We start from the raw sequence: 23,187 nt of genomic DNA, 5'->3' as shown, positions 1-23,187 counted from the left end.
TTTCTGCTTCTTTATCATTGGTGTATAGAAATGCAATAAATTGTTGTACATTGATTTTATCCTGTACCTTTGCTGATTTCAAATATCAGTTCTGCCATTTTTTTTGGGTGCAGTCTTTCATGTTTTCTACATAGAGTATCTTGTTGTCTGCAAATGGTGAAAGCTTGACTTCTTCCTTGTTGGTTTGTATGCCTTTTATTTCTTTTTGTTGTCTTATTGCTGAGGCTAGAACTTCCAGAGTTATGTTAAATAACAATGGTGAAAGTGGATATCCCTGTCTTATTCCTGACCTTAGAGGAAAAGCTCTCAGTTTTTCCCCATTGAGGATGATATTAGCTCTGGGTCTTTAGTATATGACTTCTTTGCCAATTTGGATGGTTTTTATTTCTTTTTTGTTTTTTTTTTAAGTTAAATTTTTATTTTGAAAAGGTGGCACTGGAGGCACTAGTGAAATAGAGAAATAAGAAAATCCACAATCATAATTGAACATTTTAACACATTTTTCTCAGTGGAAACTAGTGGAACAATCAATTAATCACCAAGAACACACCATATTTGAACAACATGTTTAAGACACTTGTCTTGAGTGACATTCTAGTAGTGAGCCCACCAACTGAAGAATAAACATTCTTTTCATTTTTTTTCAATATGTGAAGTTTATTGTCAAATTGGTTTCCAAACAACACCCAGTGCTCATCCCAAAATATGCCCTCCTCAATACCCATCACCCACCCTCCCCTCCCTCCCACCCCCCATCAACCCTCAGTTTGTTCTCAGTTTTTAAGAGTCTCTTATGCTTTGGCTCTCTCCCACTCTAATCTCCTTTTTTTCCCCCTTCCCCTCCCCCATGGGTTTCTGTTAAGTTTCTCAGGATCCACATAAGAGGGAAAACATATGGTATCTGTCTTTCTCTGTATGGCTTATTTCACTTAGCATAACACTCTCCAGTTCCATCCATGTTGCTACAAAGGGCCATATTTCATTCTTTCTCATTGCCACGTAGTACTCCATTGTGTATATAAACCACAATTTCTTTATTCATTCATCAGTTGATGGACATTTCAGCTCTTTCCATAATTTGGCTATTGTTGAGAGTGCTGCTATAAACATTGGGGTACAATTGCCCCTGTACATCAGTACTCTTGTGTCCCTTGGGTAAATTCTTAACAATGCTATTGCTGGGTCATAGGGTAGGTCTATTTTTAAATTTTTGAGGAACCTCCACCCTGTTTTCCAGAGTGGCTGCACCAGTTTGCATTCCCACCAACAGTGCAAGAGGGTTCCCGTTTCTCCACATCCTCTCCAGCATCTATAGTCTCCTGATTTGTTCATTTTGGCCACTCTGACTGGTGTGAGGTGATATCTGAGTGTGGTTTTGATTTGTATTTCCCTGATGAGGAGCGACGTTGAGCATCTTTTCATGTGCCTGTTGGCCATCCGGATGTGTTCTTTAGAGAAGTGTCTATTCATTTTTTCTGTCCATTTCTTCACTGGGTTATTTGTTTTTCGGGTATGGAGTTTGGTGAGCTCTTTATAGATTTTGGATACGTGTGGGTGTTTAGGAATTTGTCCATTTCTTCCAGGTTGTCCAGTTTGTTGGCATATAATTTTTCATAGTATTCCCTGATAATTGATTGTATTTCTGAGGGATTGGTTGTAATAATTCCATTTTCATTCATGATTTTATCTATTTGGGTCACCTCCCTTTTCTTTTTGAGAAGCCTGGCTAGAGGTTTGTCAATTTTGTTTATTTTTTCAAAAAACCAACTCTTGGTTTCCTTGGTCTGCTCTACTGTTTTTTTTTTTTTTTTTTTTTTTTTTTTTTTTTTTTTTTTTTTTTTTTCTGTTCTTGGATTCTATACTGTTTATTTCTGCTCTGATCCTTATTATTTATCTTCTTCTGCTGGGTTTGGGGTGTCTTTGCTATTCTGCCTTGATTTGCTTTAGGTGTGCTGTTAGAGTTTGTATTTGGGATTTTTCTTTTTTCTTGAGATAGGCCTGGATTGCAATGTATTTTCTTCTCAGGACTGCCTTCACTGCATCCCAAAGCATTTGGTGTTGTATTTTCATTTTCATTTGTTTCCATATTTAAAAAAATTTCTTCTCTAATTGCCTGGTTGACCCATTTATTCTTTAGTAGGATGTTTTTTAAACTCCATGGTTTTGGAGGTTTTCCAGACTTTTCCTGTGGTTGATTTCAAGTTTCATAGCATTGTGGTCTGAAAGTGTGCATGGTATGATCTCAATTCTTTCATACTTATGAAGGACTATTTTGTGACCCAGTATGTAATCTATCCTGGAGAATGTTCCATGCACACTCGAGAAAATATATTCTGTTGCTTTGGAATGCAGAGTTCTAAACATATCTGTCAAGTCCATTGGTCCAATGTATCATTCAGGGCCCTTGTTTCTTTATGGATTCTCTGTCTAGATGATCTATCCATTGTTGTAAGTGGAGTATTAAAGTCCCCTGCAATTACCACATTCTAATCAATAAGGTTGCTTATGTTTGTGATTAGTTGTTTTATGTTTTTGGGGGCTCCCGTATTCGGTGTATAGACATTTATAATCGTTAGCTCTTTCTGATGGATAGACCCTGTAATGATTATATAATACCCTTCTTCATCTCTTGTTACAGCCTTTAATTTAAAGTCTAGTGTGTCTGAATAAGTATGGCTACTCCAGCTTTCTTTTGACTTCCAGTAGCATGATAGATAGTTCCCTCCATCCCCTCACATTCAATCTGAAGGTGTCCTCAGGTCTAAAATGAGTCTCTTGTAGACAGCAAATCGATGGGTCTTGTTTTGTTTTTTTTTTTTTTTTTAATTCATTCTGATACCCTATGTCTTTAGATTGGAGCATTTAGTACATTTACATTCAGTGTTATTATTGAAAAATATGGGTTTAGAGTCATTGTTATATCTGTAGGTTTCATGCTTGTTAGTGATGTCTTTGGTACTTTGTGATCCTTGCAACATTTCACTCACAGAGTCCCCCTTAGGATCTCTTGGAAGGCTGGTTTAGTGGTTATGAATTCCTGCAGTTTTTGTTTGGAAAAACCTTTATCTCTCCTTCTATTCTGAAAGACAGACTTGCTGAATAAAGGATTCTTGGCTGCATATTTTTCCTGTTCATCACATGAAGATTGTTAAGATCCGTTTATCCCTAGCTGGTTTCAGAATTCTCTCTTTATTCTTGTATTTTGCCAGTTTCACTATGATATGAAGATCAATTCAAGTTACGTCTGAAGGGAGTTCTCTGTGCCTCTTGGATTTCAATGCCTGTTTCCTTCCCCAGATCAGGGAAATTCTCAGCTATGATTTGTTCAAGTACACCTTCAGCCCCTTTCTCTCTGTCTTATTTCTCTGGAATTCCTATGATATGGATATTGTTCTGTTGATTGCGTCACTTAGTTCTCCAATTCTCCCTTCATACTCCTGGATTTTTTTTGTCTCTCTTTTTCTCAGCTTCTTCTTTTTCCATAATTTTATCTTTTAATTCACCTATTCTCCCCTCTGCCTTTTCAATCCATGCTGTGGTTGCCTCCATTTTATTTTGCACTTCATTTATAGCATATTTTTAATTCATCATGACTATTTTTTTAGTCCCTTGATCTCTGTAGCAATATATTCTCTGCTATCTTCTATGCTTTTTTTCGAGCCTAGCAATTAATTTTATGACTATTATTCTAAATTCTTGTTCAGTTATGTTGCTTAAATCGTTTTTGATCAAATCGTTAGCTGTCTCTAATTCCTGGAATTTCTTTTGAAATTTAGTCATTTTGGCTAGTTTTCTGCCCCTCATGCGTTTTAAAAACTTGTTGTGTGCTCTGTACCTGCGACCACTGCTATATTATAGGACAGTCATACACTATCCAGGGCCTGGCCCTTCAGGAGGTGTTTTTTTTGGAGATTGTTACTTGTTCTCTTTTTGTGACTTTGGTTATTTTATTACCCTACTCATAGTGATATTTTGGACCCTCCACCAAGTGTGCTTTGATTTGTTCCTTGGAGTAGCCCTTTTCTCCAGTTTTCCCATTTTCCTCCAGTAAGATTCAGTTTCTTTTCCTCCAAGACTCTGGGGTTAAAAGTCCTTTGGCTTCTGCACTTCTTTCTTTGAAAGATGTGGGAAGTATGGGTCCCCCTACTTCTCCACCATGTTGGTCCTGGTTTTTTTGTTCTTTAGAGGAAACTCTGCAGTTGTAGAAGCACCTCCACATTTCATTGGTTCAGCCACTCCCCCGAATTATTTACATTGGTTTCCAGTCATCTTTGGTGCAACTCTGGAGTCTTGAGTATTTCTACAGTTATTCAACATACTGATTCAGTCACAGAGGCCATGAGGCAGTGCTGTAAGTTGTATCTCTGCCTTTCATCCACAGTCTTCCTTATGAGGCTTGCTTGATGGTCACAAGACAAATAGATCTCTGCACTGGCCACCAAAATCTTAAAGTTTATGTGGAAGCCTTCATTGCATTCAGACATGTATACATCCAATCAGTCTTAACACCTTACTCTCTCCAGCTATGTCCCTGAAACAGCACCCACCTGTTATATTGTACACTGGAAAGTAATGTAACACTATATGTTGATTATACTTAAGTAAAAAAAGGAAATTAAATAAAAAGGGAAGAAAAAATTTTTAAATAAAAGTAAGCACCAGTATTGGCAATCATTTTTTTATCAAAAATTTTTAACAGTTATTTCTTTTTACTGTAATTTTTAATTTTTTTTTACATTTTATTTATTTTTGATAGACAGAGAGAGACAGAGCATAAGTGGGGGAGGGGCAGAGAGAGAGGGAGACACAGAATCCGAAGCAGGCTCCAGGCTCCAAACTGCCAACACAGAGCCCAAAGCGGGGCTTGAACTCACAAACTGCGAGATCATGACCTGAGCTGAAGTCAGACGCTTAACCGACTGAGCCACCCAGGCAATCTTACTCTAATTTTTAAATTTAAAAATTTAGTAGATATTAATATCAGTTTAATATGTTTTAAGTAGCAGTTAATAAAAGGGAATATAATAGAAAAATATGTTCAAATATAACACATAAAGATTAAAAATATACCTAAAGATTAAATACAAGTTTATATTAATATTGAACTTCTAAAAATATATAACCACTTTGGGGCATAGTCACAAAATATTGGAAAACATTTTTATTTTTTTAATATTTTAAAAATGTTTTTAGTTTTTAAAACATTTTAAAATATATATTGTTTATTCTATGACTGTATTATTTGAATCCAAAATTTTTATAATTGAAATTACTAATAAACTTTGAGTATCAGTTTTGAAAATGTTAAAATATATTCTCGTGTTTTCAGAGAAAGGTCAAAACATACCTGCAAAACGACATGCTGCTCCTGAAAAAAATGGCCTCTTAATCAGTTTCTACATTTTTCTACCTTTCCTTATTTTAATTGCCATTATTGCTCTTAAATGGAATAAAATAAGATTTTGGAACAGAGTGGAAACAGTAAGTGGAGAGTAAGTAAATCTATTATTTTTAAAAATTAATATTAAAATCCATTTGGGGAATAACTAAAACGTAACTCAGAATACAGTAAGTAGCCCTTAAAAGTGTTGAATTTGGATCTTGGATGAATTTGGTTAGGATTTATAAATATTGAGGCTTGTTATATACCACAGTTTTTCAGATTTCAAGTAGTCATTCCTTTTCTTATAGGTCCAGAAATAACCAAAGGTACTTAGTAAATTCACAGTGCCTCTCAAATTGAAAGCCATGTTTGCTACACATGCCTGTCTACTACCTAAGCAACCTCCTTTTGTTTTTTGTTTTTGTTTTTTTTTGGCATAGACATTCAGTTGTGTCAAGAAGATTAATAGAGTTAGAGACTAATAGAGCTAGAGAGGTAGAGAAAGCCCTGTTTGCTATACTTGCTTGTCTACTCCCTAACCAATCTCATTTTTTTCCTTTTTTTTTGACATTGACATTCACCTGTGCCAAGGAGATTAATAGAGATAGAGAAGGAAATTTTGTGAATTAAAGAGGTAGAAGGTGAGAAAAATGTTTAAAAAACATGATAGGAAAAGGAGAATACAGATGACAATGCCCATTACACTTATTTAATATTGCTCATCTGTTTCTAAAATTAGAAATAAGTTACTTGAAATGGACACCAAAATAAATCTAGTTAATATCTGTCACCATACATGGTTACAAAATTTTATTTTCTTGTGATGAAGACTTAAGATCTATTGTCTTGGCAAGTTTCAAATATGCAATACTTTATTATTATTATCACCATGTTATACATTATATATTCATGATTTATTTTATAACTGGGAAGTTTCTACCTTTTCCCCCCCTCACTCATTTACTTATCCCACAACCCCAACTTTGGTAATCACCAATTTATTCTGATTATCTATGGGCTTGCTTTTGTTTTGTTTTGTTTTGTTTTTAAATTTGATTCCACATGTAAGCGAGATTGTATGGTAGTTGTTTTTCTCTTATTTCACTTACACACAGATTTTTTCTTTACCATATCACCAACACAAGTCACAGTTTTGCTCCATGGATATTCAGGAAAAAGGAATGCAGAAGTAAAGATAAATGCGTCTCATTATTCTATGTGAAAGGAAAATGTCTCTGTTTCTCACTTGTGAAAATAAAGATAAAATAATGATATAAGGCTTCCATCAAAAAAACCTCTTAAGATAGTGGATTTATAGGAAACATACCTCAACATAGACCATATATGAAAAACCCACGCCTAATATCATACTCAAAGATGAAACTTTGAGAACTTTTCCTCTAAGCTTAGCAACAAGGCATCCACTTTTGCCACTTTTGTCAACATAGTACTGGAAGTCCTAGCCATAGCAATTAGACAACAGCAACAAAAAAGTTGTTAATCCAAATTAGTAAGGAAAAAGTAAAATTGTCACTCTTTGCAAATGGCAGGGTACCATATATGGAAAAGCCTAAAGACTAAACCAAAAAATTGTTATAACTAATAAATGAATTCAGCAAAGTTGAAGTATACAAAATTAATATACACAAATCAGTTGTGGTTATATACAATAATAATGAAGTAGCAGAAAGAGAAATTAAGGAAATAACTCCATATGCAATTGGAACAAAAAGAATAAAATACCTAGGAATAAACCAAACCAAAGAAGTGAAAGAACTTTACTCTGAAAACTAAAAGACATTGATGAAATAAATTGAAAATGACACAAATGGAAAGATATTTTGTGCACATGGATTGGAAGAATTAATATTGTTAAAATATCCATACTACCCAAAGCTGACTACAGGTTAAATACAATCCCGATCAAATTACCAGTGGCATTTTTTACAGAACTAGAACAAACACTAAAATTTTTATAGGACCACCAAAGACCACAAATAGTCAAATCAATCTTGAGAAAGAAGAACAATGCTAAAGGTATCACGATCCCAGATTTCAAGATATACTACAAAGCTGTAGTAATCAAAACAGTATGGTGTTATCACAAAAATAGACACATCAATCAATGGAACAAAATAAAGAGCACAGAAATAAACCCATGATTATATGGACAATTAATCTGTAACCAAGGAGTCTCTTAGAATATGCAATGAGAAAAAGTCTCTGCAACAAATGGTGCTGGAGAAACTGGACAGCTACATGTTAAAGAATAAAACCAGACCACTTTCTTATACAATGCACAAAACATAAAATGGATTAAAGACCTAAATATGAGACCTGAAACCATAAAAATCCTACAAGAAAACATAGGCAGTAATTTCTTTGACATTGATCGTAGTAACATTTTTCTAGATATGTCTCCTCAGACAAAGGAAATAAAAGCAAGAATAAACTATTGAGACTACACCAAAATAAGCGTATGCACAGTGACAGAAACCATCAAGAAAACAAAAAAGCAACCTATTGAATGGGAGAAGACATTTCTAAGTGATATATTAGATAAGTGATTAATATCTAAAATACATAAAGAATTTATACAATTGAATACCAAAAAACCCCACAAATAATCTGATTAAAATATGGGCAGAGAACCTGAATAGATATTTTTCCAAAGAAAATATACAGATAGTAAACAGACAAATGAAAAGATGTTCAACATCACTAATCATTAGGGAAATGTAAATCAAAACCACAATGAGATATGGTCTTACACCTGTCATAATGGCTAGAATCAAAACAAAACAAAACAAAACAAAACAAAAAAACAAGAAATGACAAGTGTTGGCAAATATGTAGAGAAAGAAAAAAACAAACCTTGTGCACTCTTGGTGGGAATGTAAATAGGTGCAGGTATTGTGGAAAACAGTAAAACTAAAAAGAAAATACCTAGAAGATATTACACTAAATGAAATAAGTCAGACTGAGAAGACAAATTTCATGAGTCCACTTATAAGTGGAAAAAATAATGAATAAACAAACAGAAAGCAGAATCAGACCTATAAATACAAAGAACAAATTGATGGTTGCCAGAGGGGAGTGTAGTTGAAGGGTTGGAGAAAATGGGTAAATGGGAGAGAAGATGTAGACTTTTACTAATGGCATGAATAAGTCATGGTAATAAAAGACACAGCATAGAAAATATAGTCACTGACATTGTAATAGTGCTGTACTAGGACAGATGGTAGGTGCACTTGTGGTGAACATAGCGTAATGTATACACTTGTCAAGTCACTAAGTTGTACACCTAAAATTAATGTAACGTTGTGTGTCAACTATACTCCAAAAAGAGAGAAAAACATAAAATTACAATGGTTTCTAACCCTAATTAATGCTATTTCTTTTTCACAGATCTATATCAGAAGACAACCATAGTAACAGCAACCAGTCATCAAGTTAAAGGTAAATTGAAGGAATAAAATTATTGAAAATGATATAATTCATAAAATAGTTTTAAAAATTTAACAATACCTCAGTGTAAAAAAACTATTATTCCATATTCCTTCATCGTGATTGCTATTTATCAATATCATATACTAAAAAAAGACTAAAAACATTTAATAATTTTGTTTTATATTAACTTATAAATATTTAATGTTAACTAATATTAGCCAGAGATTTATTAGCCAACATTTTGGTAATAAGAAATGACTTTAAAGAGATTTTAAATATGTTCTTAAAATATTTATGAGCCATCATGCATCCTGCTCCCACATTTAAGGTTCTAATTTGATAGATTTACACAGATTGACTCCCAGCATTTATATTTTTTCCTCACTAAGCCTCCACAGTTATTGTTAGCCGTATTTTAGAAATGAGGAAACAAACATGAAAAATTTAAATAATTATCCATGTGTACAGAATTTTAGTAAATTTTGAAGCTGGAGTTTCATTTAAGACAACCAGACTCCAAGGATTAACTCTTAAAGAACTCAACATCTGGGGACATCTGGGTGGCTTAGTCAATTAAGTGTCCAACTCTTGATTTCAGCTCAGGTCGTGATCTCATGGTCGTGAGATTGAGCCCTACTTCAGGCTCTGGTCTGGGAGTAGAGTCTGCTTGAGATTTTCTTTCTCCTCCCTCTGCCCCTCCCTTGCTTGTGCATTCTCTCACTCTCAAAAAAAAACCCCCAAAACAAAACAAAAGAAACAACAACAACACACACACACACACACACAATTTTGACACATGTAGCATGAGGTATGCCTGGTGAAGGGAAATGAAATTTACATTTATTGAGGACCAATTAGATGTCAGGCAAAATGATAAATGCATTGTCCCTCCAGAAAAGAGAGACAAATTCTTTATTATGAGAAGGGGTAACATTGGCATTTGTATAGATTCAATATATCTATCTATATATTTTCTGTATGTGTATATACATATATATATACAGATGTATCTGAATATGTCTGACATATCTGAATATGTATGTATATATTCAAATGTATAAGTCATATACATAAAGAAATCATAATATTTTACATTTTAGACATCACTGGGAGTAAATGGAAGAATTAAAAATTCAACCATGAATGAAAACAAGAGTTCATCCAATTACTAATCAGCCATTCTTCCTTATCTGACTTTGATGGAGAGTTAAGTCAATGGATCTCTGTTTCCCTATCTGCCACCAAAACAAACAAACAAACAAACAAACAAACAAAACACTAATACTATCCTCCATGTAAAATAGTCTTATTTCTCAGTAGGGAGAGTTGGGAGAGTTGGTGGTGAGGGAGGAGGTGGATATTGGTTTTAAATATAATTGAGTGGGCCTTATTCAGCAAGAGATGTGTAAACAAAGTATTGGAGGAAGTTGCAAGTATTGACTCAGTTTATTTATTGAAAAGGAGGTACTTGAATTCCCAGGTTCAGTTCACATGGGACTTTTATTTAAATGTAAAGGATACAGTGCAAGAGAGAGTGCGGGCAAAAATGGGCACCGGAGAGATATCTCATGCACAAGGCCTCAAGTTTCCTTTAAATTTTAAACAGCCCATTATAAATTCCACTGCCAATGTCTTGGCAAAAAGTGAAACCAAGCATCCAGGCTTTCCCAGAGATAAAGATAGAGCTTTTCCATTCCAGCTGTAAATCAACTCCTTACAGAGGCATAGAGCTGGCAGAGGTCGCCATGCGTATATCTAGGCAGGAGCTTTCCAAGCATGTGAATGATCCAATGAAAAAATAAGTCAGAAATGTTTGATGATTAACAGTGATGTCAGTTTAGCTGGAGCAGGGTTAGCAAGGGGACTGTGGTAGTGAGTAGGTCAGACAGTAAAACTCTTGTAGGCTGTGAGAAGTGTTGAGGGCTGTGTTTTATTCTGAGAGGAAATCATTGGAAGATTAATGTTCAAGACTTCCACTTTAAAAGGCTGGTTTGTTAAAATAAATAAATTAAAAAAAGACTGATTTGTTGGAAATAGTTTGGTGGCAAGAGGAGAAGTGGAGAAACCAGTTGGTGGCGAAACTACTGCAATAATCCAGGAGGGAAAGGATGGTACCTCAGACCAGGGGTAGTGAAGACGGTTTTAGGAATAAATTTTGAAGGATACCAACAGAATGAACTGGCAGTTTCAATATAAAGTGTAAGAAAATGTGCTTAAATAATGTTTATTGATAAAGCAGCAAGATAAGCAAGGTTAAATGTAAACACAGACTTATTTTCAAATTTATGCTCTTATTACATTTTAAAATTTATATTAAAATTTATGAACGTTGCAAGAGAAAATCTACATGTATAATTGTGAGCCAAGACAAATGTTTGGCATGCCATGATGAGGAGCATGTTTTCTCACACACGAGAAAGTATTTCTCATATAGTTAAAGTATTTTTGAAGTAGTAAGGGAGGGATTCAGCATGATATGGTTGGCTTTTTTACATATTTAGGGAAAAAGTCAGACTCAGTGAGAACTGGAGGCTAGTGAATCAACTCCGACTGTATGTATATGGGTCACCTGTTGGAAAGGCACGGAGGATTTCTTGAAATACTCTTCCTCTGAAGATAAAAATAGACAAATTAGTAGTTACTTATTTCTTCACATATTCTACTGTTCTTTTCCTCTCTGTTTCCTTGCTGGTGACTTTCTTTTATCCATGTGAAGTGTAGAAACTGTGTAAATATAATGCTTGTGAATATGACTTTTAATATTTCCTTTTACTGTGGCTATCACAGACAACTTAGAAAAAAAAAACGGGTTTACACATTTCGTGAAACACAGGCTTAGATTGTGACACTATAATCAGTGTCTCATATACCAATGATTTGCTATACCTCTAGTTGTCTAGTAAAATGAGATCACTTTTATTAACAATTAAAATTTAGCATATCTCTTTCTATATTTGTTTTACAACAGCAACTAAACAATGTCAAAAAGCCATAGGTTGGAAAAAGGATATTACCAAGATGCTAACCATTAATTGACCTGATTCAAGAATGAAAGAAAAAAAAAAAAACCTATTCTCTCTTTTTGTCATGGCTTAAAGCTTTTCAACTTCACAAACAAAAATAAATCCTGAGAGTGAAAGTATGTAGGTTTGTGTCTATTGATTCTTCTACATGTTGTGATCCTTTATGGGAAAATAAGCAACTTTTGAACCAGAGAAGTTGTCACATCCCCAGATGTGAACATTCCTTATTCACTGAGGACACCCCACAGTCCACACCTCTCCCAACTGCCCGTGATTCCCTGCCCTATCCCTTCCAGGCTTAGGGATATTGAGAGGAAATGTTGCCAGGTAAGGCCAGCCCCAGAACGAACCCCCAGATAGACACTAACATCCATTCCATCTCCAGGGAATTGCTCCAACTGTGTTTCTGGTCATAGATAACTGTTGTGTCTCTAGGTGAGAATTCTGTGGCCTCATGTAATTTGGGATCTGGGATATATCATTGTCCTTTGGGGAAGACAGACTTGCTCCTCCTCTTTTGCTGGAGATGAGCTTTTCTGGGAAAGATTTTCTTGCTTCAGGGTCCCCCTCCCCATCTCCCTCTTACTAAGATGAGTGCACTTCTCAAAGTGCACCTCAAAGTGTTGTACATGGATAAGGGAGCCATCAACCTAGCTGGAATCTAATGAGAACCTACAGAGTCTCCCTCAATAAACAAGGATGCTCCTGGTTCAGGGTTGAGGGTACCTCACCACAGAGGCTAAGAGATTCCTTTTCCAAATGTCCATCAACTGATGAATGGATAAACATTGTATGAATAGTGATCTATGCATGCAATGGAATATTATCCAGCCATAAAAAGGAACAAAACACTGATACCTCTACAACATGAATGAAACTTTGAAACCATTCTGCTAAGTAAAACTAATCACAAAACCCATATGTTATTCATTTGTATGAAATATTCAGAATGGGGACATCTATAGCGACAAAGGGTGGTGGTTATTTTCGGCTGGGTTAAGTGGGGATGAAAAGCTGGGGTGAGGGGTGGTGATAGCTAAAGGGTACAGGGTTCCTTTTGAGATGATGCAACTAAGATAGACTGTGGTGATGGCTGCACATATCTGTGAATATATGGAAAATACTAAACACATTCAGTTGTATAATTTAGTGGTCACTTGTGTGGCAAAAAAAAAAATATATCAGGATGATTCTACCATAACTTTACCACATCCTTATTGCCACTAACTTATTTTGGGTCATTATCATTACTTTATTTTATTTTACTTTATTTTATTTTATTTTAATAATTTATGAGGATCCCATGTATACTATCACTTAGCAGATCCAAGTTTTAAGCCTGACTGTACTTTAACATTGCAACTATTGACACAATTCATCCTTGTAATAGGGTGTACTGGGATAAAAGAAAGTATAGGAGAGAGGTGGGTGGAGTTCAGTTGGGTCTTGGACATGTGTGATTTAAGATTTCTCTTAGACTATTTAAAGAAAATTGCATGCTCTTTTCCAGCCAAGACACATTTCCTGTTTGCCTTGCTGCCCCCCGTCCCCCACCTCTGCAGTTTCCCTGCAAGTGCTTAGAGTAACTGTTAACAAAACACTTGGGTTGCATTAAAATTTTTTTTAAATTTACATTTATTTATTTTTGATAGAGAGAGGGCACAAGTGGGGGAAGGGCAGAGATGGAAGGAGACAGAGAACCCAAAGCAGGCTCCAGGCTCCAAGCTGTCAGCACAGACCCTGACGTGGGACTTAAACCCACAAACCGCAAGATCAAGACCTGAGCCAAAGTCGGACGCCCAAACGACTGAGCCACCCAGGCACCCCTTGGGTTGCATTTTAAAGTTTCTTTCCCTTTCTTCAACTGATTACAATCTAATACTGTAAGGATAGGCACACAGTTGATGAAAAGTGCTTTTTGATTGCCTTATCAAAGATCAAATACAATATTCTTGATTTTTCCTTATTTGCAGAGATACTAAATTAAGTCATCAGTAGTACGATTTAAGTAGAAAATTTCTTATAAAAAATGTTTCTTTTCCTTTTTTCTCCACCAGAGCAAATAAAACATGCCAGAAAAACATGACATGTAGAATAGTAATTACCAAGAACTTCAACAGAAAAGCAAATCATACTCATTTACCCCTATGTCACTACTGAAGAGTTTAATCAATGACAACTTAGCCAGAACAAATAAGCTGTGTGCAAAGGCATAAGCTTGTGTCTGTTGCCTTCTCTCCCTCCACCTGTGGCAGCTGACCAGCCACTTGGGAGCCCTAAGGGTGGGCCAGCATGAGCTGAAAACAGTGCAGTCTTTACTCAAAGGGACAAGGACAGTGTGGTGGACACCTGAGTACTCCTGCCCACAAACCTCAGAGCTGCCCAATGGACCTCAGCCCTGGCCATGCTGGGTGCACTATGGCCCAGCCTACTTCTTTCTCTTTGCACTGCTCTATGAGCTTGGAACACTTCACACCTACCTGGGTAAGAGGACTCCTCCCTCAATCTCCTCCTTTTGTCTCCAGGCAGGACCAGGATCTTCCTGGAGAGCAATTTCCTGTAACTCCGTGATCCCTATCTCTCCCCTCCTAAATCCTCAGCTGGTTCCTTCCTCTGTGTCACCCTAACCGCAAGGCCAGGGCTGAGGATGTTAGCCAAGGTATCAACTCTTTGAATCAAGGGTCAAGGGTCTGAGGATTGCTGGAAAGAGGGCAGAATGGGATGACTCTAGCCTCACCTTATCCCACAGATACAACTAGATAATACTAACATCAGTGTAAAGAACTCAGAAATAACTAAGATGTACAGAGCCAACGTCACAACTAAATGAAGAGAAGAGACTGCACTGAAGAGTGCAGGAAGGGTGTAGATGTTGTGGGTAGCTAAATGGACCCACAGGACTGTCAATAGGAAGGAGGAGCCTGCAGGCATGGAGAGGAGAGAGAAGCAGACTCTCGCACTGGGGAGCCCTCACGGACAAGATGAATCCCTATGACATTTGGCTTTGAAACCAGACAGGCTGATTTTCATCAGTTCTTACAACCAGTAGGACTTAAAGCCTGGAGTTTTAAAAATCAGCAGGATCAGCTCTGGGAAAGCCAGGAGGTGAGGGGAAATTGAGTCCCTCACCTTAAAGAGATAGCACAAAAATTAGCCCTGCAGAGATACAGCATAGAAACAGCAGTGTGAAAAACACATGGGGCACACAGGAAAGAGAACTGTTTGCTAATCTAAGAGCATGTATTTCAAGGACAGAGATTTTTAGGAGACTCCTCTAGGAACTAAGGAGCTGGCAAGCTCCATTTCCCTGCCCCATGACCCAGCATAAACACAGGGCCACTAGCTGAAACCAGTGTAGCATTGACACTACCTAGTTAACTTGCTAACACTGCATGTCTCACCCCTCTGCAATTTGGTGGATCCACCCCATCAAATATGCTCTTGCCCAGAGTTCATCCAAGGCGGTGCTACAAGCCTGGCAATGAGCAAGCAACCCTGACACAGGTCAGCATTACTCCAAAGTGACACCTTCCCCAAGTAAGGGAAAGACAACCACAGGCTCCAGGAGCCTCAGGAGTGGGCTGGGGACAGACACCTGGTCTGACTGCTGGCCCCACTCACCAATGAAAGCTTTTCAGGGGACAACACAGGGAGAGTGCCCTGAAGTTTGGTGCTACTGCATCTCTGACAAATGCCTGTTCTAACTCAAATCAAGCCTAGGGCAGCCCCAGATTGGCTCACTAACACCATAGAGACCAAAGATTGCCCACAGCAGGCAAAGAGAGCCACTGCAGATGACTGGACTGAAGGGAGATGTAGTCCAATCATGATAGCAGGGTGCATACAACACACATAGGAGACACTCCTGAAGCACTTGGTTCTAGTGACAGGGGACATTACACTGCAGGGCACCACAGGATCCCTTCTTCATAGGACCACTGTGTTCAAGAGCAGGAGATGTTTTCAACTTTTCCTAATGCAGAGAAACAGACACAGAGAGTTATAAAAAAAATGAGGAGACAGAGGAATATGTCCAAAATGGGGGAAAAGAAATAGGACAAAATCATAGCAAGACCTAAGGATAACAGAAATAAGCAATATGCCTGATTGAGAATTTAAAGCAATGATCATAAAGATACTCATTGGACTTGAGAAAAAAGTGGAAGACAACTTTGAGACACTTAAAAAAAAGATTAAAAAAAGCCAATTAGAGATGAAGAATAAAATAAATGAAATTAAAATTATACTAGATGGAATAAAGAGTAGACTAGATAGAGCAGAAAAGTGAATCAGTGACCTGGAGGACAGAGCAATGGAAAGCAACCAAGCCAAGTAGGTAAGAGAAAAAAAAACTACGCAGAAAGACTTAGGGAATTCAGTAACTCTATAAAGTATAGTAACATTCACATTATAGCAATCCCAGGAGGAGAAGAAAGAGAGAAGGAGACAGAAAATGTATTTGAACAAATAATAACTGAAAACTGTCTGATTCTGGGAATGGAAACAGAAATCTAGAACCAAAAGGCACAGAGATAATCCAAAAAAATCAACCCAAGGAGGTCCACACCAAAACACATAGTAATTTAAAAAATAGCGATAAAGAGAGAATTTTGAAAGCAACAATATGAAAGAAGACAGTTACATACAAGGGAAACCCCATATGGCTATTAGCTGAGTTTTCAGCAGACACTTTTCTGTGATATATTCAAAGTCCTGAAAGGAAAAAAAAAATCTGCAGCCAAGAATACTCTATCCAGCAAGGCTATCATTCAGAATAGAAGGAGAGACCAAGAGTTTCTCAAGTATTAAAAGACTTTATGACCACCAAACGACTCCTTCAAGAAATGTTAAAGAGGACTCTTTGAGTGGAAAGGAAAGACCATAAGTAGGAGTAAGGAAAGTAGAAAGCACAAAAGCAATGAAAATATGTGTATCTTTAAAAGTTAGTCAAGGTATTCACAAAATAAAAGAATGTAAAGTATGACGCCATATACCTTAAATGGGGGGAAAGAGGAAAGAATGGGTTCAAACTTAAGTGACTATAAACTTAATATACACTGCTATATGTGGAAGGTGTTATATACAAGCCTAATGGTAAAGATAAATAAAAAATCAGTAATGACAGTAATTCCATTACAATTAAAACTACCTTTGGTTGGAAAATTCTTTGCATAAAAGTTTATTTTCCTCCATTTTTTTTTCTGATTTACTTCTGCTTGTACATTGCCATTGCATGATCATTTTAAACTTCAAATTGTTTACATAAAATTTCCTGTCAAAAAGTACATGAAACAGTTTTACATAAGGTGTTCAGTACCTGTCTACATTTTTTTATATTTTATATATGGAAATCCTGAAGCCATTTTATTCTGTGATAGAGTATGCTAATGTTCTCCCTTTTATTTCTTAGAGGTGGCCTCCTTCATCTCTCTTATTTCCTCCTTTAATCCATTATCCCATTTTTAGACAAATATTTTCCCCAAAATGGCAACCATTTAAACTGTAGTCAATTAAATACTCGCCTTGCTTTGTTTTTGCATCTTCTCTATAAAAACCTCTGGCTTATCTCTCCACTGTATATCCCTAATCACTTGGGTTTTGTCACTGCCTTATTTGAAGGGTTGTTTGTACAAACAAACTCTTCAACATGTAATGTGCCTCAGTTTATCATTTTACAATACAAATCACTATAATAGAGAATGAAATAATATATATATATACTATATATAATGATGTGTAAATTTTATATAAAAATCATATTTTAATAAATATATCAAGATACATGAATATTTTCATTGATATACTTATCTTTATACATATATATGCAAGTATATCAAAGATTATGTATTTACATAGTTTATATATATATATATATATATATATATAAATACACACATGGATGTGTGTGTCTATATACATATTTCAGGAAATGTATATATACACCTAGATGAATACACATATAAAAATATATAAAAACTATATTTACCTCATGACATATATATTAATAAATGCATATATAATTAGATATATACATATATAAATACATACACATATTTGAAAGATATATGTGTGTGTATATGTGTAGGAATATATTAGGAATATAGGTATCTGATATCCTGATTTTTATAGGAATTTGGAGAAGATATGAATTTTTATATGATGCCTCCTGATTGTTGAATGCAGGACATGTGTGAAAATTTTCACATTGCTCGTGTACTACCTCAATTGAGAATACCTCTGGACTGCTACACCAATTGCACAGTTTCCTTGTGACTTCTTGTACATTCATTAATGTACCTTAATCCACAATAGTATCAGCTTTTATGCCATTGGAAATGGCAAATATCTCTGTTTTTGGCATATATCTTAGGCATATATATCTCCATGTGTTTATTCTCTCTTATGGAATATTATAGTAAATCCCAATCATCTGTGTTTTTCATAAGTCAGTCCTATGAAAGTGTAAATTACATACCATGGAATGAGACAATATTAAGTTGTAAAGTAAGATATTATCATATTACACATTTATTATACCTATGTTATAATTAACCTGGTCAAGATACAGAATATCTCCAACATCTCAAAATCACTTATTATGTCCTTTTTCAGATTTCATCTTACTTGACCCAGGCACTGTCAATCTGATCTCTATTACTACATTGTCATCTGTACTATAATTTTACATCAACAGCCACATCCAGGATGCACTCTATTATGTTTCACTCTGAATAATGTTTCTGAGTTTCATATATATTTTATGTTTGTTAGTGTCTCGTTTTTTTATTGCTGGATAATATACCCCTATTTAAAATACCAAAATTTCTTTATCTATTCAACTAATGGGTATCAGGGTATTTTTTCCAGTTTCTACTATGACTAATGTTACTGTAAAAATTTATGCAGAAGTCTTTTTTTGGACATACATAATTTCTTTGGAGGTAAACACCTAGGAGTGGTTTGTATGGGTCTTATAGTAAGAGTACTCTTACCTTTACGAATTTACTAAAATGTTTTCCAAAATGTATAATTTCATATACCTGCATGCAATGCATGGGAGTTCCACTTGCTCCAAATCTTGGCCAATATTTAATAATGTCAGTCTTTGTAATTTTAGCTATTGTGATGGATATGTAGTAGTGATTTAAATGGAATTGTGATTTAAATAGAGTTTCTCTGAAGATAAACATTGTCTTTTTATGTGTTTATTAGACATCTGTGTCATTTTCTACTTTCGTAAAATGTTGACTAACATAGTTTGCCTATTTTTTAAAATTATTGATACAGATATTTTATCATATATACACATATGCTATTTTTTCCAATCCTATGGTTTGATTTTTTTACTTACCAGTGCTTTTCAAAAATCAGATTTTGTTAATTTCAATGAAGTCCAACTTATTTTTTGTTTTTCTTTTTTGGTTGGTGAATTTTTCACCCACCTAAAAATATTTCTATACATATGTTCATGAAGACTTTCCCTATATTTTCCCTATCTGTAAGTTTTATGCTTTTAGTAATTATGTTTGGCTTAAAGATTCATTTCAAATTAGCATTTTTATATGGCATGATGAAAGGTTTGGGGTTTCTGTCCTCATAGTAACAGTGTAGTTTTCCTAGAACCATTTGTTGGCATGACAGTGCTTTACTCATGGAATTACTTTGCTATCTTTGCTACAAAGAAATCCAGTGTGTGTGTGCGTGTGTGTGTGTGTGTGTGTGTGTGTGTATTTATGTACACATACATATAGACATATAGAGGGAGGGTGAGAGAGATGAAAAGATAATCTGTTTCTGTAATCTGTATTCTGTTGCACTGATCTGTGTCTCTTTGAAGTCATTAACACACTAGCTTAATTAATGCAGCTTTATAGTACATAGTGCAGATTGGGTTCCAGACCACTGGATAATATTGCAAATATGGCAATAAAGTGAATCAATACACTTTTTGGTTTTCCAGTCCCTATAAAAGTTATATTTACCCTATACTGCACAAGTCTATTAACTGTGCAATAGCTTTATGTGCCAAAAATCAATGTACATATCTTAATTAAAAAAATACTTTATTGCTAAAAAATGTTAACTATCATTTGAGCTCTCATTAGTGGTAATCACTGGTGACAGATCACTATAACAAATATAATGAGAATATATTATATTGCAAGAATTACTAAAATGTGACACGGAAACATGAAGTGAGTAAATGCTGTTGGAAAGAGTCATGCCTATCGAATTTCTCAAATTCCTCAATGAATTCTTCAATGAAGGTTTCCACAAGCCTTCAATTTGTTAAAAAAAATGCGCAGTATCTGTGAAATGCAATAAGACAAAGTGCAATAAAATGTAGTATACCTGTATGTCTTTTTTTTTCTTTAAAAGTAATTTTGGCTTTTTAAATTCTTTTCATTTCCATAAAACTTTTATAATTACCTTGATAAATTCTAACACATGCACTAACATGCACACTCTTACAATCTTGATGGGATTTTTATTGGAATGTCTCTGGATTTCTAGATCAATTTTGTGAAGGTATGCTAAGGAAACCTAACTAACTTTGTATGAGGAAGCCATGAAGGGAGGGTTCTCATGCACATACCATTCATCACAGGTTACATCATTTAGCAGGAAGAAAGGTTTCCTTTTGGTCTGGCAAGAGCAAGCTGCCCTTGCCTTCAGCCAATGAGAAGCCACCACCACTTCAATGGGCTTCAGAGGTATTAGTCAACTTTCTCTTTTAAAAACATATTTCATGGTGTCAGAAGTGGAATGCAAATAAGCTGAACCTCTGAGGAGCTAATGTACACATCTGAGCACCTTGTGTTTTCCAATTCTGTGAGTAGTCTTCTTCCTTTTGGTTTTGAAAGCATCTTCTTGGATTTGAGGTCCCTCCTTTTGTTTACACTTCCCAATGTTATTCAGGATCTGTTTATCTGAGGACATTGTCCTTTTGGTAATTAATTGATTGCTTTCTGAACTCTTGTTTATGAATTATGGGTCCCAATACTCAATTCTCTCAGGAGTGTCCAGCCATTTTAATGTTAAAACAAACAAACAAACAAAACAAAACAAAACAAAACAAAACAAAACAAAAAACAAGAAACTGGTCTGGAGGAGGAAGATGGAGGTAGAGTAAGAGGACTCTAGGCTTGTCTTCTCCTAGGGGCACAACTAGATAATTATCAAATCAGTCAAAAATGCCCCACAAATTGACCTGAAGTCTGACAGAAGAAACTCTACAACTAAAGGGAGACAAGAGGCCACATTGAAGAAAGTAGGAAGTATGAAGACATGGTTTAGAGGAGAAAGGGATCATGGGTGCTACAGAAGGGAGGGAACTATTGTTGCAGAAAAAGGTGAAAGACAGGAGCACACAGGGGAGCATACAAGGAGAATGTTACCCCAAAGCCATTGGCTTGGAATATGACAGGGGCTGAATTTTGTGAATTCTTACAAGCAGTAGAGATTAATGCCTATTTAAAGGTCAGTGAACATGATTAGGATAGAGCCTAGAGGGTACTTCCCTGTTCTTGAAGAGAAGACAGGCAAACAACTTGGGGACAAATAGCTTAGAAACAAAAGTTTGAAGAATGCCTGAGGCACACAGGCAGGAGACTATTTGCTCTTCTTAGAGTGCTTCCTTGAGAGGCAGGGTTTTTGGAAATGCCTTTCTGGGGACAAAGGAGCTGGAAATAAACATATCCTGCCTCCACCATATCTCCAGCATAAACACAGAGCCACTTGTGGGAAGCAGCACAGTGCCAATACTGGCTGCCTAACTTGCATACCCAAGCCCCACACCCCTTCATTCTGGTGGGATTACACTTTTCAGCCAAGCTTGTGCCAGTCCTGGTATAACAGGACCCTCCTGCAGAAGACCAGCACAAACAAGTACCCACACCATGTCTCTTGAACAAGGAGACACACATCAGAGACACTCCCTGAAGTGCCATGCCCTTGGGCACTACATGACTTCCTCTACCTAAGGCCATTACTTTCAGAAGCAGAAGTCATAACTGACTTTTCTAATACAAAGAAGAAGGTAGAGATTTGAAAAAAAATGCTAAGATGAAGGACTTTATCCCAAATGAAAAACAAACAAACAAACAAACAAAGATAAGGCCATGACCAGAGATCTAACAAAAACAGATATAAGTAGCATGACTGGTGGAGAATTTAAAGCAACAATAATGATATTCACTGGTCTTGAGAAAAGAATAGAAAACATCAATGAGATCCTTATCACAGATATAAAAGACTTAAAAAGTAATCAACCAGAGACGAATAATGAAAAAATACTAAAGCAGCAAGACATAAGTCTTACTTCACAAGAGCAGACACATGAGGCTAGCTAGAGATCTCTCCACAGAAACTTGGCAAGCCAGAAAAGAATAGCATGATATATTCAGAGTGCTTATGGCAAAAATCTTCAGCCAAGAATACTATATCAAGCAAGGCTATGATTCAGAATGGAAGGGGAGATAAAGTTTCCCAGACAAACAAAAAATAAAGGAGTTCATGACCATAAGCCAGCCATACAAAAATTCCTATGGTGACTCTTTGAGTGCAAAGGAGAGACCAAAAGTGACAAAGACAAGAAAGGAACATAGGAATCTCCAGAAATGACAACAAAACAAGTAATAAAATGGCATTGAGATACATATCTATCAATAATTATTTTGAATGTAAATGGACTAAATGTTCCAATCAAGACATAGTGTGTCACAATGGATACACAACACAAGACCCATCTATATTCTGCCTACAAGAAACTCAATTCAGACCTAAAGACACATGCAGATTGAAAGTGAAGGGATGGAGAAACATTGAATACACATATTGATATCAAAAGAAAGTCAGAGTAACATTGCTTACATCAGACAATTGATTTAAAACAGAGTGTAGCAAGAAACAAAGAAGGGCACTGTATTATAATAAAGAGGTAATCCAACAAGATATTACAATTGTAAATATTTATGCACACAATATGAGAGCTCCCGAATATATAAAACAATAACATAAAGGAATTCATTGATAATAATACAATAATAGTGGGGGAATTAACACCCTATTTATATGAATGGACAGATCATCTAAACAGAAAACAAAAAAAGAAAATTACTTTAAATGGCACACTGGAACAGATGGACTTAACAGATATATTCAGAACATTCTATCCTAAAACAGCAGAATACACATTCTTTACAAGGGCACATGGAATATTCTCCAGATCAGATATCATATTAGGTCACAAATCAGTCCTCAATAAATATAAAAAGATTGGAACCATACCATGAACATTTCTGACCATGACACTATGAAACTAGAAGTCAA

General features: G+C 35.7%; 1 protein-coding gene across 2 annotated transcripts in view; it reads left to right on the top strand.

Annotated features, from left to right (window-relative positions):
• The window catches only part of LOC122217600 (A disintegrin and metallopeptidase domain 3-like), a 137,345-nt gene extending 125,370 nt beyond the window's left edge, over positions 1–11,975 (top strand). For both annotated transcript variants that reach the window (XM_042934779.1, XM_042934778.1), the window contains exons 19-21: positions 5,330–5,492; positions 8,792–8,842; positions 11,802–11,975. In XM_042934779.1, coding sequence (XP_042790713.1) covers positions 5,330–5,492; positions 8,792–8,840 — 212 coding nt within the window. In that variant the 3' untranslated portion in view covers positions 8,841–8,842; positions 11,802–11,975. The remainder of the gene's footprint in view (positions 1–5,329; positions 5,493–8,791; positions 8,843–11,801) is intronic.
• The last annotated feature ends 11,212 nt before the right edge of the window (positions 11,976–23,187 follow it).

Source organism: Panthera leo, chromosome B1 (assembly GCF_018350215.1).
Source record: "Panthera leo isolate Ple1 chromosome B1, P.leo_Ple1_pat1.1, whole genome shotgun sequence".
NCBI classification, from domain to species: Eukaryota; Metazoa; Chordata; class Mammalia; order Carnivora; family Felidae; genus Panthera; species Panthera leo.
This window is presented reverse-complemented; position numbering and strand designations above follow the sequence as displayed.